Raw genomic sequence first — 16689 nt, 5'->3', positions numbered from 1 at the left:
AAATGATTATCGAAAATTCCAACAATATCAAAGGCAGTGTTTGTAAGCAACTCCCTTTTTGCAATAACGTAATCATCCATCAATCCGCTTATCCTCACAAGTGTCACGGAAGTGCTGGACCCTCTCCCAGCTAACTTCGGGCAGGATGGGGGGGGGTACACCCTGAACTGGTCTCCAGCCAATCACGGCGCACATGGAGACAGACAACAGCCACATTCACACCTTGGAGCAATTTAGAGTCTCCAATTCATGTTGCATGTTTTTTTTGGAACGTGGGAGGAAACCGGAGTGCCCGGAGAAAACCCACAAAACTCCACACAGGCAGGACCGGGATTCGAACCCCGGTCCGCAGAACTGTTGCTCCACTGTTCCCCCGGTATAATTAACTATTGTATAAATTGATTTTAATGAAATGATTTATTTCAATATATTTATTCAATTAAATCCATATATATGTCATAAAATCATGTTATTTAAAAAAAAAAAATCTGGCTCATTTTTATGACGGATTTAAATAAATTCAAACATTATTTTCAAAATAATTTTTTGACTTTTAGGTAGACACAGTCCTATTAAATCAAACAGTGCAATATGTAAATGGGGATTAATATCTTGGCCATGTAGCTCTGAGCTGGTCTCCCTTTGCCTTTGGACGCAGTCTGAACAGTATTAGCTCGGAGGAGGCCAAGAGGCAAAGCGCGAAGAGCATGGCCGCCGACAGCTGCTCGTCGGGCCACAACTCCCTGCTGGCCGTCGACATGAAGAACTTCAAGGCGCTGTGGAACGAGGAGGTCTACCAGAACAGGGAGCGCTGGAAAGCCCAGGCCACCAAAGGTGCGTTGCTTTCATACCGCAAAAAGCCACTTTATGGAGATTCAGCAGGAAACGATTGAAAATCCAAAACTTTAAATGCGCACTTGGAGCATCTGTGCACACCCACACAATCTGCACAAAACTTGGCATTAACACGAAGCGGCAGCCACATTTCAGTGAACTTAGGATAATTTCTCATGCGGTTAAAAAGCCAAAAGACATTTAATGGCCTTTCGGTTTCTATCAATTGAATAAGATTACATTGTGGGTCCATTTTTCAATATTTTTCTAAAAATGTTCCATTCAGAAGTTATTTTTTCCTTTTTTTTTTGTACGCTTCGCCCAGTCCTTTTTATTATCGATTCTTTGTTGAGGGATTAACATAAGTACAATAATAAACGTAATATGGTATCTTACCCATCCATTTTGATCAATTCTTCCATGGCTATGGCACTTATTAGAAGCCAGTCATATTAACTAGCTGTTTATTTTTTTTTGTCTTTCCATATTTGTGGTTCTCATCTATTTTTTTCCCCAATTGTTTAAATTTTTGGCACTTTATGTATTGATGAACTCTAAGTTTAAATTTTAAGTTTAAACATTTTTTCCTAAAAAAAATGTTTAAATTAGTTTTGTTTATTTGAAAAGAAATATTTCATGTATTATGTCTCGGTGGGGTGTTATTAATGTTTACAGTATGGCGGCGGTGACTAACCCGCCGTTTTATCTGCTTTGTCGGACGTCAGAAGCCGAGGAGCGAGCCAAAAGGGACGCGGAGGAGCGAGGCCAGCAGGAAGACTCCATGGAGCCTGAAGAGGACCCCTCAGACTCCGCCGAGCCCAAAGCCGCCCAGCGGGAGGCGGGCGACGAGGAGGCGGCGTCCGAGCCCGACGCCCGGGATGCTGCTCCGCAGCCACCCGGGGGCGCCGCGCACAAGAGTCCCTCGCTGCAGAACGGTACGCTTGCACGCCCGCCACTGGAGTATCTTGTTTTATCTTGTTTTACTGTGATTAAGTCGATGCAGTTTTTTTTCCCCTTCCTCGGAAGGAATATACTGGAAAGGCAGTTCTTGGTTTCAAGTTTCATGTATTTATTGAAGAAAAAAAAAAAACAAATCATGTTTGGATTAATTTTTCAAAACATTTGGGGATGTTTTTTTTCCCCCATACAATTTCAGTTTTTGTACTACTGTATATTTGTTGTTTGGGTCACTCTTTCATCTTAGTTAAACATTTCTTTATTTTTCACACTTTCTTCATTTTTTTGGGCTATAAAGCACCTCACAGTTTCGTTTCCCTTTTGACATTTTGTTCAATTTAGCACTTTTTTACACTGTGTAATTATAAACATTTGTATTTACTATGTGTATCTTTCCATTTAGCTATGTTAAATCTTGAGGCATAAGCAAAATAATGGGATATTAAAATAGTTTTTTGGTTGTTCAGGAGAGTTGTCCGAAGGCGCAAACTCTCTGGGAAGTGAAGATATCAAAAACACAGCAGGTGAGGGTGAGTAAGATGCCAGCAACCTTAACACAAGATTATCAATATTATTGAAGTAGAGTAGTGAGTACTCGAATCACCCGAAGGGGCTACAATTTTGTTTCCCTTTTTAAAAAATTTTGTTTAGCATTTGATTTTTTTTTTTTCCCCCAGCTATAAAAAAAAAAAATGAATTCTTCAACACTTTCATTTTGCATTTTCAAATTTTCATTTTGTTGAATGACTTTGTTGTCTTGGTTTACTCGTGTTTTAAAAATATATACATTTTTAGTAAATGTCCTTATTTTCAGAAAGTGTCCTTATATGTACAGGCTGTGCCAGAAAAAATGTATACACACTTTAAATAATTGTAAACTTGATGTTTGTTATAATTCAAATAATTTTTGACATATAACAGAATTTATAAATATTATTTAGTGTTTATGCATTTTTGGCAACTATATACAAGATATATATACAAGAAAAAATACAAACACCCGGCAAATCGTGTTGAAATTTGAGTTTTCGGCTTAACATCCAAATCAACCTTCCCACCCCCCCCACCCTTATCTTTTTTTTTTTCTATTTTGTCCTTCAAACAGCGGAGGTCGCTATGGAGTGAGAATGGAGGGTCCTCGCGAACCTGAGCTGGGGCCGGGGCCCGGCGGGGGTCGGTGATGGGCGGGGGGGGGGGTCTGGTAAATCGGTAGGACTTTGTCGCTCCCTGCGGGAAACCCAGAAACTGACGCCTTCACCTCCCTTGGGCAGCGTCTCGTTTGTTTGGACTGTACATAACGCGTAGCGCCGCGCTCCCGTTGTTGTCTCCCTTTAGACTGGATGGCTTTACAGCATTTACGTTGGAGTTCTCTATAGTTTTAGGCTCTGTGAAATGTACACATAACTGCCAAGTGGGAGAAATGTTTGATGCGTGTCCTTCCCGTGCTTTATCGTTCTTTTTGTACCTTTAACTTTGCTTTTAATGTCACTGGCTCTTATCGCAAAAACAACGGCGTGGATTTAATGTAAGATAGCAACTTTTTTTTGTTTTTTCTTTAAACATGCTGCACGTTTTATTTTTGTTCTCAATGCTTTGTCGCAAGTTTTTGGGCGGTAGCAAAGCGTATTTTAAATGTCCTTTTTTTTTTGTTTGTTTGTTTTTTTTCCCCTCGCTCTGCAGACGTAAAATGCAAATATTGCTTGTCGGGCGTATGTAAAATAACAAATCTCCGCTTTTGCTGTTCTTCTACACTTGCTGTTCACTTGCGGTTAAGAGCGTGAGAAATGGGCAGTATTTGCGTTCCCATATTTACATAATTGTGCACTTGTGCAATTTTATTTTGGTATCAAGTAAAAACCCATGGTGCCAAGATGTTGGCCTGTGATGTGGATCTTTGATGGGGGGGGAAGAAATATCGAAAAAGGGAGAATTTAATTACGAACTTTCTAGCGTTCTTCTGTTAGACACGCACTCATGTTTTTTTTTTTGTTTTTTTTTTTAATAAGTTGTTTGCTGTGAAAAGCGGCTTTTCTCTTCTCAACCTGTGTGCCTCTGACTGTACACATAACTGCACCTGTAGGAACCAGCTGTAATTGTTCCTGGAACCTATTGATCATGTTTTATGTGCTCTTTTTTTCTGCTGTAACAATACGCTTCCTCTTTGCCTTTTTTCATTGCCCAGTGACTTTAATTTATTGACCTTTTTTTTTTGTCTTACGTACTGTTGTGGGTGGCTTTATTAGATTTTATTCTGTCAATTTTCCCTCCCAACTCTTTTTTTAATCTCTTTTTCCACTTTAAAAAAAATCTAATATTCTTTTCTTTTTTGCACTTTAAATGTTGAGCTGTATTTCCTCAATCATCATCATCAATTTTGTCATTTTCCATACCAATTACCCTCATATTCTCCCCAATAGTGGGTTTTTGTTTTTATGCGATGTTCCCTGTTCTCATATTTTTTTTTCCATTCATTTCTTAAAAAAAAAATTTTGTTTTGTTGATTTAGTATATTTTTTTTAGCCAATCTTATCCATTTTTCTTTGCTTCTCCATATTCCATTAGTTTAGTCCACTTTAGTGTAGTCTTAATTTGATGAGTTTTTTTTAAATTTTATTACATTTTTAAGTCTTTTTTTGTTTGTTTTTTTTTTGTAAATAAGATTGGCTTTTCTGCATTGTTTTTTTTTTTTTTATTTTATTCCATTTAAAGTCCCTGTAAAGTGCAAAGCTCCTGTCCTCGTGCTGGCTGTCAATAATTGTACCTGTACAAATATGAAAAGTCTACAATGTGATGTTTTGTACAAGATGTCTTTCGGAGCTTCCTAAGATGAAAATAGTCTCTACAATGTTTTTCATTTGTGTTCATTATAGTATATGTTTGAAAACAATTCACTCTCCAGGGTCTTTAAGAAAGCGTTAAATGTTTTCAAAGTTTCTCCCTTTTGTCACAATTTTTACATTTTCCTTTACTTTACTTGAATTTCAGTTATTGTGTAGTGTGTTGCTTCGTCTGACTTTTTTTTTTTTCCCCCATTGTAATTCCCCCACCTCCCATCCTCCCCGCCAACATGTTCCTGTGACCTGTTTTGTCAAGTTCGTCGCCGGAAAAAACGTGAGTTGAATTCACTTTTTCAAAATGTAACTTGCGCCCACGTCTTTCGAACAAACGCTTTCTCGTGACGTCGCGTCGTGTCGCCCGTTTCTGCTTTCGCACGCAGTTGCTGTCGGGCACATTTAGCAAGCCGTATTTCTTCTCCACGTGGTGTTTTTGTAAGCGTCAATATTTTTAGCCCCCCACCCCACCTCCCCCGCCTTCAATCTTTAGACGACTGATCTGAACTATCTCAAGGTCAGGTGGATGTAAAAAGTGTGCAATTTATTTTTTTTTTTTTTTAAACACACTGGAAAATACCTTGTGTATTTCTGATCTCCTCACTGTGACCTGCTCTGATTATGAATGTGTGTGTGTGTGTGAGTGGGTTTGTGTGTAGGTGTGTGTGTGTATGTAGGGGACTGTGTAACATATTAGATAATATTCAAATAAGCTTAACCCTTACGATCGCCTTTAACATCTGCCATTTTTATTCTCCTTTCAAGCCACTTTTGGCTTTGTTAAATCAATACATTTTTTTAGTCATTTTTATTTGTTTTGACAATACAAACCCCAACATTTGTTCAAAGATGTTCAGAAAATGCATCTTTTTTTAATGTATATTGGACCAGCAGATGGCGCTGTGTCAAAGCATGCAGCAACACTTCACACGTTGAAACTGTTTTCTACCAGGGTGCCTTGCTACTTGTCGCCGTATGTGTTAATAATGGTGTAAAATTAAAATTAAAAAAAGTCTGGAATGAGGTTTTTCATTTTCATATATTCAATATTTTTTTTACATTTTTTTTTCCTCCTAAATTCTTTTTTCTCCCAATGTTTGCATTATTTCCAGTCACATTTTTTCTTCCCCCCCGTTTCACTTTTTTCACTTTTTTTTATATCCTGTTAATGAAATTTCTTTAGCTGTTTTTACCCATTTTTCTGCCTCATATTTTTGTGTATGTCACCATTTTCCCATACATTTTTTTCAGAGGTACAGTATTATTTTTTCCCCCTTTTCACATCCAGTTTGAGTGTTATATGCACATTTAATTTTTCCAAATGTAATTTAACCTTTTTCCATTTTTTTTGTACAAATGTTTTTGCTTTATTTTGAGTCCCATTATACAGTGGCTGACTTCTATATTTTTAATGCTTGTATAACCTTTAGGCAGCATGTCAAAATTGTAATGTTAGAAGCGTTTGACCCTGTAAGAATTTATTTCTGCTGGTATATCAGCTCAATAGTTTTTTGTTTTTTTTCGTCTGTTAGGCTCAATTGTGTTGTTTAAAAAAAAAAAAAAAAAAGAATTTTAAGGGCTTCCTAAGGGTTAAGCTACTTAAATGTAGGAGGGTTGCTTGAATATTATTGATTTGATTGAAAACAAAACCGCAAGATGGCTTGCCAACCAGTCCAGTGAGTGAGCGTGTGTGTTTGTTTGTGCGCACATGGGTGTGTGTGTGTGTGTGTGTGTGTGTGTGTGTGTGTGTGTGTGTGTGTGTGCGCGCGCGCGCCACCATGCTATGTGACTGCACAGCTGTGTCAATAAAGTGGACTCAAAGGGCTCAGATCATGTCAGCGTGTCTTCATTCGTAACGTTGCCGTCTCACCCCGGCGGACGTCGGAAGGCTCGTCTTCCGCGACAGGTACGGAACACTCAAAAATTCTTCATATTCTTTTGGTTGGATTTAACAACCTCTGACTTTTTTTTTTTTTTTTCGCTAATGGGGGCTAGGTCAGAATTTAGTGCTACTAAATACAGTCCCGCATTAAAGTTAGTCATAAAAGAGGTTTTGACACAGATCTGGGGAGGGGAGGGAGTTCTGGAGCCAGAATGAATACGCTTCTTCCAGTTTTTGTTTGATTCATACCCTTTTTAAATTCATTTTTAACACGTCTAAAAATGTCTTAACCAAGGTTTTGTTTACAATAACAGTGGAATTTTTTTGTTGTTTGAAATTATTGTTCTTGATCTCGTTTTTTAATATCCCCCAAACCCTCGTATTTGAATAGTTTCTTATTCTGTGGAAGGAGGTGCCAGGGTAGGGGCAAGTTATGGGGTGTGCATATGTATGTGTGTACTGTAGTTCTCTAAATTATCTCTAATATTGTCTGTATTTAAACACAAAAAAAATCTTTAAAAATATATATTTGAAAGTAATTTGTCAAGTTTTTTTCCTCAATAGTATTATTTTATTTTTACACTTTGCTCATGCTATTTTTATTTTAGTTATGTTCCCTGTACGCGCCACTAGATGTCTCTGTTGCACCTAAAATGCCAAACGAGTTCCTCAGAGGTCTGCAGGTATTCCTCCCAGCAGTGATGTACTTGTGATGTTTTTCTTCAAAGGTAGTGCGGAAGGCCTCACTCTTTCAACCTGTCAAAATAAAGCAGCAACATTAAAAATAGAAGAAAACAAAACAAAACACTTTGGCTCTCCAAGAACCACAACCACCCTAACCCTATGTGCAAAATCAGAATACAGGAGCGTAGAAAGGTCTAGGTGTTAAGAATGAAAGCTTTATTTTGCAAAAACTATAGTTGTAGCCACTGTAATTTATGCAATGTTTTAACATTAACACTGTGCTTGAATATCGGAAAGTTAAAACAAAAATAATTCAAATGGGCTTCAATCGGCGGCATGGTGGATCAGCTGGAAAGCGTTGGCCTCACAGTTCCGAGGTCCTGGGTTCCATCCTGGACCCGTCTGTGTGGAATTTGCGTGTTCTCCCCGTGCCTGCGTGGGTTTTCCCCGGCCACTCCGGTTTCCTCCCACATCCCAAAAACATCTAGCGTTAATTGGACACTCTAAATTGCCCCTAGGTGTGATTTGGAGTGCAGCTGTTTGTCTCTATGTGCCCTGCGATCGGCTGGCAACCAGTTCAGGGTGTACCCCGCCTCCTTCCCGTTGACAGCTGGGATAGGCTCCGGCACTCCCCACGACCTTTGTGAGGATAAGCGGCAAAGGAAATGGATGGATGGCTAGGCTTCAATCAAAATAAAAACATTACCTCAATAAAAAGCTAGCACAGAATTCTTAAGGATCAAATAAGAGTGTCGGGGGACCAAAAAAAAAGTGAAATACAAGTGAACAGTAATTATTGTTGCCCACCAGAGGGCGCCAGCTCGCCGCCAGACCTTGAGAACGACCGCATCGGATGAGCGACACGCCACAACGATCCAAAGTGGCCCGCATGCATATTCATGTTGACGCGCGGCGAAGACGGAGGCCGACAAGCAGAAGGCCCGAGTTAATTCAATTACACGCCAGCTGTTCCCCTAAAAGCCGCTGTTTGCGCTGGAAAACACTTCTGCCATTAGCTTGGCGGCCCTCGCGGCGTTACGACGATCCCGCCGCCATCACCTTTTCTTCTTCTTCTCCTTCTTCTTCTTTCTCGTGCTTCTTTTTCTGGCTCGGCGCTGATTTACGGAGCCTTTGTTTTGCACCATTACTCTATTTAATAGTCAATCTGCTCGCAAGTGAGATGTGCAAATGAGCTTGTGCGCTTCATTCCAGACATGCCCGTAGTGTGTGTGTGTGGTGTGTGTGTGTGTGTGTGGTGTGTGTGTGTGTGGTGTGTGTGTGTGTGTTTGTGCACTTTTATACTCCCCCCAAACACACACACACACTCATCTCGTATGGATGTGAGTTGACTGGCTTTCTTTTTTGCACGCTTTGTAAAGCAAACACATATTTCCCACGTGACGTTGTTGCTTTCTATGTACAATTGCCCTCCATCCATCCATCCATGTGTGTGTACTGATGGATGCTCCACCCCCACCTCCCTTCCTGGAGCTCCAGTGTGCGTCTCCCGCTTGCCGTAGGAAGAGAAAGACGTTCCGTGCCAGTCTCTCCTTCTGTCACATTTACGTGTTCTCTTTGTGCGGGATGAGCGTCGACGTCCTGCTTTTTTTTTTGTTTGTTTTTTGTTTTTTAATTTCAGAGACAATTTGGCGTGAGGAGTTACAGGACGAGCTCGGTTCACTGCGTGTGTGCGTGTGGTCTCGTCGTACTCTCTTTTTTCTGGTGCGGCACCAGTCTTGACATTATTGTCTTTATTCAAGGGTGTCAAACTCATTCTTGCCGCGGGCCACGTCATTTCGGTTTCCTTCTTTTGACCTTAAAAACACAAATGTAGAAGAACTTTACCGTATTATTTAATCTAAACTATTGTCATGCCTGTTTATTAAATTTTGTAACTTGGAAAAGGAAATGATGGAAAAACTGTGGCGCATAAATGTGTGTACAGCTATTCACGTTGTCAAGAAGGTATTTGCTGAAAAAGGCTTTGGAATATGTGTTAAAACTGAAGAAAAATTAATGAACAGCAAAAAAATTTAGCAACAAAAAAAAAAAAAAGAGAGGAACTTTAATTGCTGGACTGGGCCACATGAAGTGGTGCAGCAGACCAGATCTGGCCCCCGGGCCTTGAGGTTGAGACCAATGCTTTAGTGTTTTGTTTTGTTTTTTGTTTTTAGGATCTCATTTCCCCGTTTATGGCTGTGTGGATGGGTTATATTTATATTGATATCTACTTTAGTTTGATAGTGTTTTAAACTTCTAATATTTAATTTGTTTAAGGTGTTAGTTTTTAATATTGAACAATTTAGTATTTTTTTCCAAGTTTTGTTTTACAATAATCCACTTCAAATAAAAATTATCCAAATACTATAATCAACATTATTTGTATTATTTTATTTATATTACTCAATTCTAGGGTGTTAATAAAATGCAAGTTTTCAAAAATTTCATTGTATTCCAATTTTTTTAATTCATAACTTTAGTTTACCACCGCTTTTGGTGTAAAAAAAATTATTACAGCCTTTTCATTGAATATTGTATTTATACAATTATTATTCATATTGAAACTTTTTAAAATACAATTCAATTTATCTTTTTCTTAGCTTTATTTTACACATAACTTTGGAACAATACAGTGTCAAGTTTTGTCATTTGCAATTGTCATTCAATGTAGAATATTATAAAAATGTATTTAGAATTGTCCTAAAAAAAATTTTTTAAATGTGTATGATGTGTTTTTAATCGTTTCTCCGCCGTGTGTTGGTCCCCTTTCCGAGCCTCGTCCCTGCCTTGATGTGGCAGACATCGGAGACAACATGGCTGACGTCCGGGAGACGCGAACGACATAACCGGAGACGTCGCGCAACGGGATGATTCAATTTGTATTTGCGACTTGGCTCAAGCGTTTAAGAGGTGAGCTCGTGCTGATGGAGTGGGGTGGGGGGGATAGATTGACCCCCCCCCCCCCTCCAGAAGGGAGGAAGGGCTTCTGTTGGCAGACGACCGTTTACTTCCTGGAATCTTGTCAGGTTGCAGACGGGGGTTGCCAGCCAACTCCAGACCCCTCCACCCGGTCCCTGGGGGAAGTGAGTATGCAAGGAGACGTAAATTATATTCTCTTGCATTCGTACTGCATTTTTTCAGTATTTCACTTGCCTATTCTGTCAAGAACCTCCGGTACGGGGGCGGACCCAAATGCAGGACTTCGAGGCAGAGGCATAATGTTCAATGCTGTTCATTCCGGAAACTGAGTCATACATACGGTGTAGCGGTCCGACAAGTCAGAGGCATAGAAACGCTAGGCTAGGCGGGATCCAAAAGACGTACAGCGAGGTCCAATGACTTTGGGGCAAACTGTCAAACTCAGCAGGACAGGATTGAACAAAAGGGCACAGAAACCGCTGTGACTAGGTTCACTCTAACTTCCGTCCCACAGGCAATGAATGCAACTCACTAACACAAAGCAACAAACTGGCAAATGCCAGTGACAAAAACTCCAATTTCAATGCCTGTCTAATTACAATCCGAATGTGAAACAGCTGTGACCGGTGGCAGTGGCCTGGCCACGCCCCTCTTGCCTCATTACATATTCACAGATTTTGGGGTTAATCCTCGGTGACCGGCTGTAATGTTCATATTTTTGAGCGGTAACTGTTCCGCTTTGGCATGTTGGTGTCGAAGTGACTTGAGGAGCTTCATTTGCACAAAAGTTTTTCTCTGCTAGTATCTTGTGGAATTGATGGAGTGTCACAGTCTGTTCAACACTCCTCCTTACGACAAAACCAACCCCCCCACCCCACCCCGACTCATTTCCTGAAAGTGGCGGATTTTTCTCTCTGCAAAATTTTATTTGGTCCAGAGAGGGTGAAGACAACCTGTGGATTACGTAGCATCGCACGACTTTCCACACTCCCAATCTTCAAAGCCTCACTCGCCATCTCGACTGTGAAATGAACTGCGTCGAATTGACCCGTCACAGTTGCTAGTAAAGTTTTTTTCCGACGATTGTGGTGGTCCCACGTGCTGCACGCTCCCCCTTTGTCAGACAATTATAATACAATATTTTTGTGGCATGATGTACCAATTAGTCATAATTTTTGTTTGCCGTGGGCCAACGTCGCTATCGCCCAGGCTAGACTGAGCGACTGTTTGCTGGTGAATGATTATATAAACATATATTTGCAAGTTAGGAATCCCCGCCTAAGTGCAAATGTTAATACAGAACATCACATAAACGGAAGAAAAAAAATAATAATTCTTTCGAACGTCACGTGGAGGAAGCGCACCGTTTCCAAACGTGCTCGGCACATCGCGGTGAAGTTTTTAAGGCGATCGCGCCACTTCATTAAAGGCCTCTAAAGCGACGCTAAACGCTCACTTGATGTCACACATTTTTATCTGCGTGAGAGAAAAGAGGAGGAGGAGGAAGAGGAAGAGGAGGACGCTTGATGAGGATCAGCGAGGAGGGAGAAAGGCGATCATCACGTCGACACCGAGAGTGTCGATTAGGTGAGAGAAAGCGCCGTTGCAGCCGGCGCCTGTCAATCATCCCAGCGGCTGGTTTAAAGGCGAAAAATGTAGAAAAAAAAAGATGGATTGCTATGGAAAAAAAAAAAATTGGGGGGAGAGCTCTTTGTTCTCAAAGTTGGGGAAACTTGAAGCTACACTACGTGACTGTTTGACACTGGCTTGTGATAGATAATCACCATGGCGACACTGGACCGCTACGTTCCAGACTCGTGGAAATCTCTGAGACCATTATAAAAGAAATGTCATTTAATTTTACTATTATTCCCTAAATGTCTTTATTCTGTGTAAATGCACAAAGGTGAGTTTAGTCAGTGACATGGAGTATATTTAAGAATATAAATATTCACATATTTCTTCAGTCATATGTGATGTCACTGTGCTTTATAGGCTAGTTTGCGATGTTACATATACTATAGATTTTTTTTTTTTGGGAGGGGTGGGGGGGTTAAAATTTAACTGGCTCGTGTCACGGTGGTTTGTGTTAAATAGCCAAACTACTGAATAATGTATAATAATAATTTATGTAAGACGGGTTCACAATTGGGCACACGATAGAAGTATGGAGTTGATGCTTTATGGTCATCTCCATTTTGAGTGCTTTGGTGCCCGCCATCTTGTGGCATCCATACACATAATTATATCCCCCCCCCCCCCCCCCCGCCACGGGTGAATAGGATATTTTCTCTCTATTAGCGGATCTTCGTGGAGATCTCAGCAGGAGAGTTCAGTGTGGTGCATTTCAAGGGACAGAATTTCCTAATTAAAATGTTTAGCCACGATACGTTAGTAGATGAGTAGCTGGCTTTAGCCAATGACTGAAAGCCGACCAGTTGGATAGTTTTACCGCACATTCCAGTAAAAGTCACTGATCTTTCAAAAAAAAAAAAAAAAAAAAGGACTGGTGGATGGCTCATTGGCCACCAAAACTGAAGTCGCCATCCGCCTTCTTGATACTCCCAAAACAACCATGCCGACCTGTACAGTGTTAATCGCCAGTTTCGTAGCTGTGAGAAAACATTCCGCAGGTAAGTTAGAAGGATTTACTTTGACACTGTTAAAGTTTGTAAAGTTGTCTGATGAGCTTAATTCACTTGAAGAAAGTTTGGTTTACGGTTGTTGTTGTTCTCTCTGCTTCACCTTTATAGGCTGGCGGTTTTTCGCGAAAAAGCGATGTCAAAATTTTCCCAAAACTTCATCAGTGGATAAGCAAGAAAACTTTTTTGATGAATTTCATAATACAGAACTCTGCAAATTGAATTTGATTTTCAAATGCCAGGAAACAAGTTTAGATTTTCTATCTGAAATGGGATGTCACAGAGACAACAAATGAACAATGTGTTTAGCATGTATTTTCCCATTGCCTGTCCTTATTTCCAAAAATATAGCTAACTGATTGACTTCAAATTTAATGTTTTTATGACAAAAAATGCTTAGTTTTTTGCTATATTATGATGATGGTGCTTCACTGCGTATTTTGGTAAAAGTTAACATGTCACGGAAATCGGGCCCTAGCTAATACGCGAGCTTTCCTGGTAGTCACGGTGTTGTATGTCTTTCCTTTGCACTCGGCCTTTTTTGGCTTACTAAGTCAAATTAAAAATCCTTCATGTCACCAGAACTGGAAAAAGTGTCAAGCGCACACGACCAGTTTTAACTCCACATGCCAAACTTTGAGGAAGAACTCCGCCATAATCCAACCTGTCAACCATTTCCGCTACACGTTTTGGGAGTACCAAGATGGTGGCCAACTGGCTTCGACCAATCAACACACTGCTCGATGTGTTTGCGCTAGCCAGTCTTTATTTAGGTCAGTGCTAAAAGTCAGTAAAAGTTAGCATTAACCTCAATGCTAAATGTACTTTTTCAGAGTGGTGTGGCACTTCTACACGTGTTGCTCCACTTGAAAATGACACAACGTATGTCAAGGCAGACTTTGTTTTTTTTAGCATTACCATTTATGATCATAACAAACTTCAGTGCGATTATCTTACTGACATTGTTCCATCTTCTATTTTTATCCATGCACTTTATGTTAGCATTAGCACTAATGCTAAAAGTGGCAGTTGTAAACAAATTAAGCCCCGGCAACTCTTCACAAACAATCACAAAAGTGTGGAGGTTCAGGAGCATTATGAGCGTTATGACGCTAATGCAGCTCTGCTTACTTTGTGCGAAGACGCCACTGGCTAATTCACTTGAAATTGCGGAGTTAAACTCGGCAATCTGTGTAGCGGCGTGGCACGTGACATCGCCAAACCCAAATTCCTAGAAACGCCACGTTGTCTACGTATGTAATAATATTATAGTGTGTTGCCAGGCATTACAGAGATCCATCTATTCGTATACAAGTATCAATTTTTCCATATAATGCCTCATTTAATCTCGCCACGTTTACTACACACTTAGGTTTGTTGTCACTGCAATTCATTCTCGTCTTTGTGGAATCCGTACATAAAATTCAATACCAAAACTTGCTTAAATATGAGAAGCTGACATGCTTTAGTGGGGGGAAAAAAAAAATTAAAATGTATTTATCTTGTCGCTCGTCGTGGCGACAGATTGAGCGCGTGCGAACAGATTGCTTCTGCTTTTGGAGGGGGGGGGGGGCGATAGCGAGAGAGTGCCACAGCCCCCGGCAACATCTCGCCCATCTTGCGACAAACATCTTTACATTTTCAACAACACATCCATTATTCATGACGCCAGGCTGCCACACACCCACGAAAATACCTGCGCGCCATCGACGCGATTGTCGTACGGCAGACACTGCGAGCGCGCGGCCAGCCCGAGTGCGGCAGCATATGGAGCTTCTAATTGGTTAGAACAGCACAGCTGGACGACACCGGCGCGGCGCGGGCCCTGACCCGCCGCTAATCATTCCCGCAATCCTCGGCACTCCTGCCAGCGGCTGGGTCGGTGGGTGTCGGGGTGCTAGCGAAACCGCCGCCACCAAAAAAAGGAAAAAAAAACACGCCAAGTACTTCAACAATTGGAGTTCTTCAGTTTCTCGTTCCCACCGGTTAGTAGTGCTGGTGGGGACGGTTTAAGCTACGCTGTGTCGTTTAACTGGATTTTTCACCCTTCGTACGCATTAGTATCAATGCTAACGTCTCGCTTCAGAGTTGAGTGCAGTACTTGGACAAAGCTCGCTGCGCATGATAACGACATGATGTACAGTCCAGAAATGTAACACCATTCATGCTGAAATTTAAAATTAATTATTATTGGGATTGATGGTAAAATTACTGTTGAAAATTGTGTCCGGTTATGGTGCCAAATTTTCTATCCGCTAGCATGGTGACGTTAGCATTCAGTTTTTAGCAGTGCTTCTTAGAAATAAAATACAAATTAAATAAATAATGTAAATGGAGCATATAATATGGTTAGTGATATTTTTTTTTTTAAATAAGTTAATTTTAAAAAATACAATACAAATATAAAGTAATATATGGAAAAAAATACGAATTGAAAATAAAAATTCACAAATGTTTTCAGAAATAAAAATAAATAAATATTTTGAAAATTAAGACTAAATAGTACATACCTGGGTGGCACGGTGAAGCAGCTGGTAAAGCGTCAGCCTCACAATTCTGAGGACCTGGGTTCGATTCCGGCCACGCCTGTGTGGAGTTTGTATGTTCTCCCCGTGCCTGCGTGGGTTTTCTCCGGGCACTCCGATTTCCTCCCACATCCCAAAAAGATCCAACATTAATTGGCGACTCTAAATTGCCCCAAGGTGTGATTGTGAGGACGGCTGTTTGTCTCCATGTGCCCTGCGATTGGCTGGCGACCAGTTCAGGGTGTACCCCGCCTCCTGCCCGTTGACAGCTGGGATTGGCACCACCGCTCCTCGTGAGGATAAGTGGCAAAAGAAACTGGATGGCTGGATAGTACACACCTTTTAGTTTGATAAAGAAGCTCAATGCAAACAATTATCGGTGATGAAATTCTGGACATTTTCTCCAAGAAGCTTTGATTCGGATGCATTGATGTTGCTAATATCCAGTGGCGGTGCTAGCGGTTGGTCTGGGGGGGGGGCAGTCACTGGACCATGGATCCGGAGTTTGCTGTAATACGCCGTGATGAGCCAACCACTACTATAGCGACGGCTTCAACAAAACCAAAAGCAACATATTTCATCTTTTTTTTTTTTTTTTTCTTCTTGGCGTTTTTGCTGACTTGATAACTCCGCCGTTGCGCTTCACACCCCAGCCCGACTCCCCTCGGCGATGACATCTATTGAGGAAAAACGTTGCGTAAAACCTGATAATGTGATAATTAAAAGCGCTGACAGGCGTCTTCGAGAAACGCCAACCCCCCCACCCGCCACAACTCCACGTGTGACACCTCCTTAAAGCGACGGCGTCGCTTTTCCGTGATTGACAGCTGTCGACCTCGCACATGCGAAGACAGGCCGAAGGCTAAAAAATAAAAATCAGTCTCTCACGCTCTCTTCCCCCACTTCTCGAGCACACCGTGATTTATTACCTGAACAGACAAGAGAACTAATTAGCAGAGTAATTAATTAATATAAATTTGCATATTTGCATTTGCAATTAGTGCAGTCGACTGATTAGTCTGAGATGGGAAGTCGGACTCATCGAATGCTCCACCACGTGTGTGTGTGTTTGTGTGTGTGTGTGTGCGTGTGTAGGTTAGCGTGTGTGCACACATGCACACACATCCATTGTATTTATATGAAGTTATGTCTTTTTGTCCTCATGTCTTGTAATGTCCAATACATCAAGATTGATACTGGGCTTTAATTGATTCTCCTTGTAGCAAGGTCATTGGCTGGCATACGTGTGTGTGTGTGTGTGTGTGTTCCGCATAACTGAGGAGTGCATTCACCATATCAAGTGCCAGCTGTGCCCCCGGTGTGGTGTTGGCAGCCTGCCACCGGGCCTTCTTCTTTTTCTTTTTTTTTTTTTTTTTGGGGGGGGGGGGTTTAATATATCCGCAGGGTGCATTTAA

General features: G+C 41.0%; 1 protein-coding gene across 10 annotated transcripts in view; it reads left to right on the top strand.

Moving 5' to 3' along the window:
• The window catches only part of pde1cb (phosphodiesterase 1C, calmodulin-dependent b), an 87261-nt gene extending 80864 nt beyond the window's left edge, over window positions 1–6397 (top strand). For 4 of the 10 annotated variants that reach the window (XM_061839578.1, XM_061839576.1, XM_061839583.1 and 1 more), the window contains 4 exons: window positions 659–834; window positions 1560–1769; window positions 2259–2321; window positions 4885–6395. In XM_061839578.1, the coding sequence (XP_061695562.1) occupies window positions 659–834; window positions 1560–1769; window positions 2259–2321; window positions 4885–4970 (535 nt within the window). In that variant the 3' untranslated portion in view covers window positions 4971–6395. Of the gene's footprint in view, window positions 1–658; window positions 835–1559; window positions 1770–2258; window positions 2322–2896 lie in introns of all 10 variants that reach the window. The other 6 variants (XR_009797768.1, XM_061839580.1, XM_061839579.1 and 3 more) reach the window with 6 other exon arrangements.
• Window positions 6398–16689: the final 10292 nt, after the last annotated feature.

Source organism: Syngnathoides biaculeatus, chromosome 13 (genome assembly GCF_019802595.1).
Source record: "Syngnathoides biaculeatus isolate LvHL_M chromosome 13, ASM1980259v1, whole genome shotgun sequence".
In the NCBI taxonomy this organism is placed as follows: Eukaryota; Metazoa; Chordata; class Actinopteri; order Syngnathiformes; family Syngnathidae; genus Syngnathoides; species Syngnathoides biaculeatus.
The sequence above is the reverse complement of the archived record's forward strand: the minus strand, read 5'-3'. Positions and strand labels throughout refer to the sequence as shown.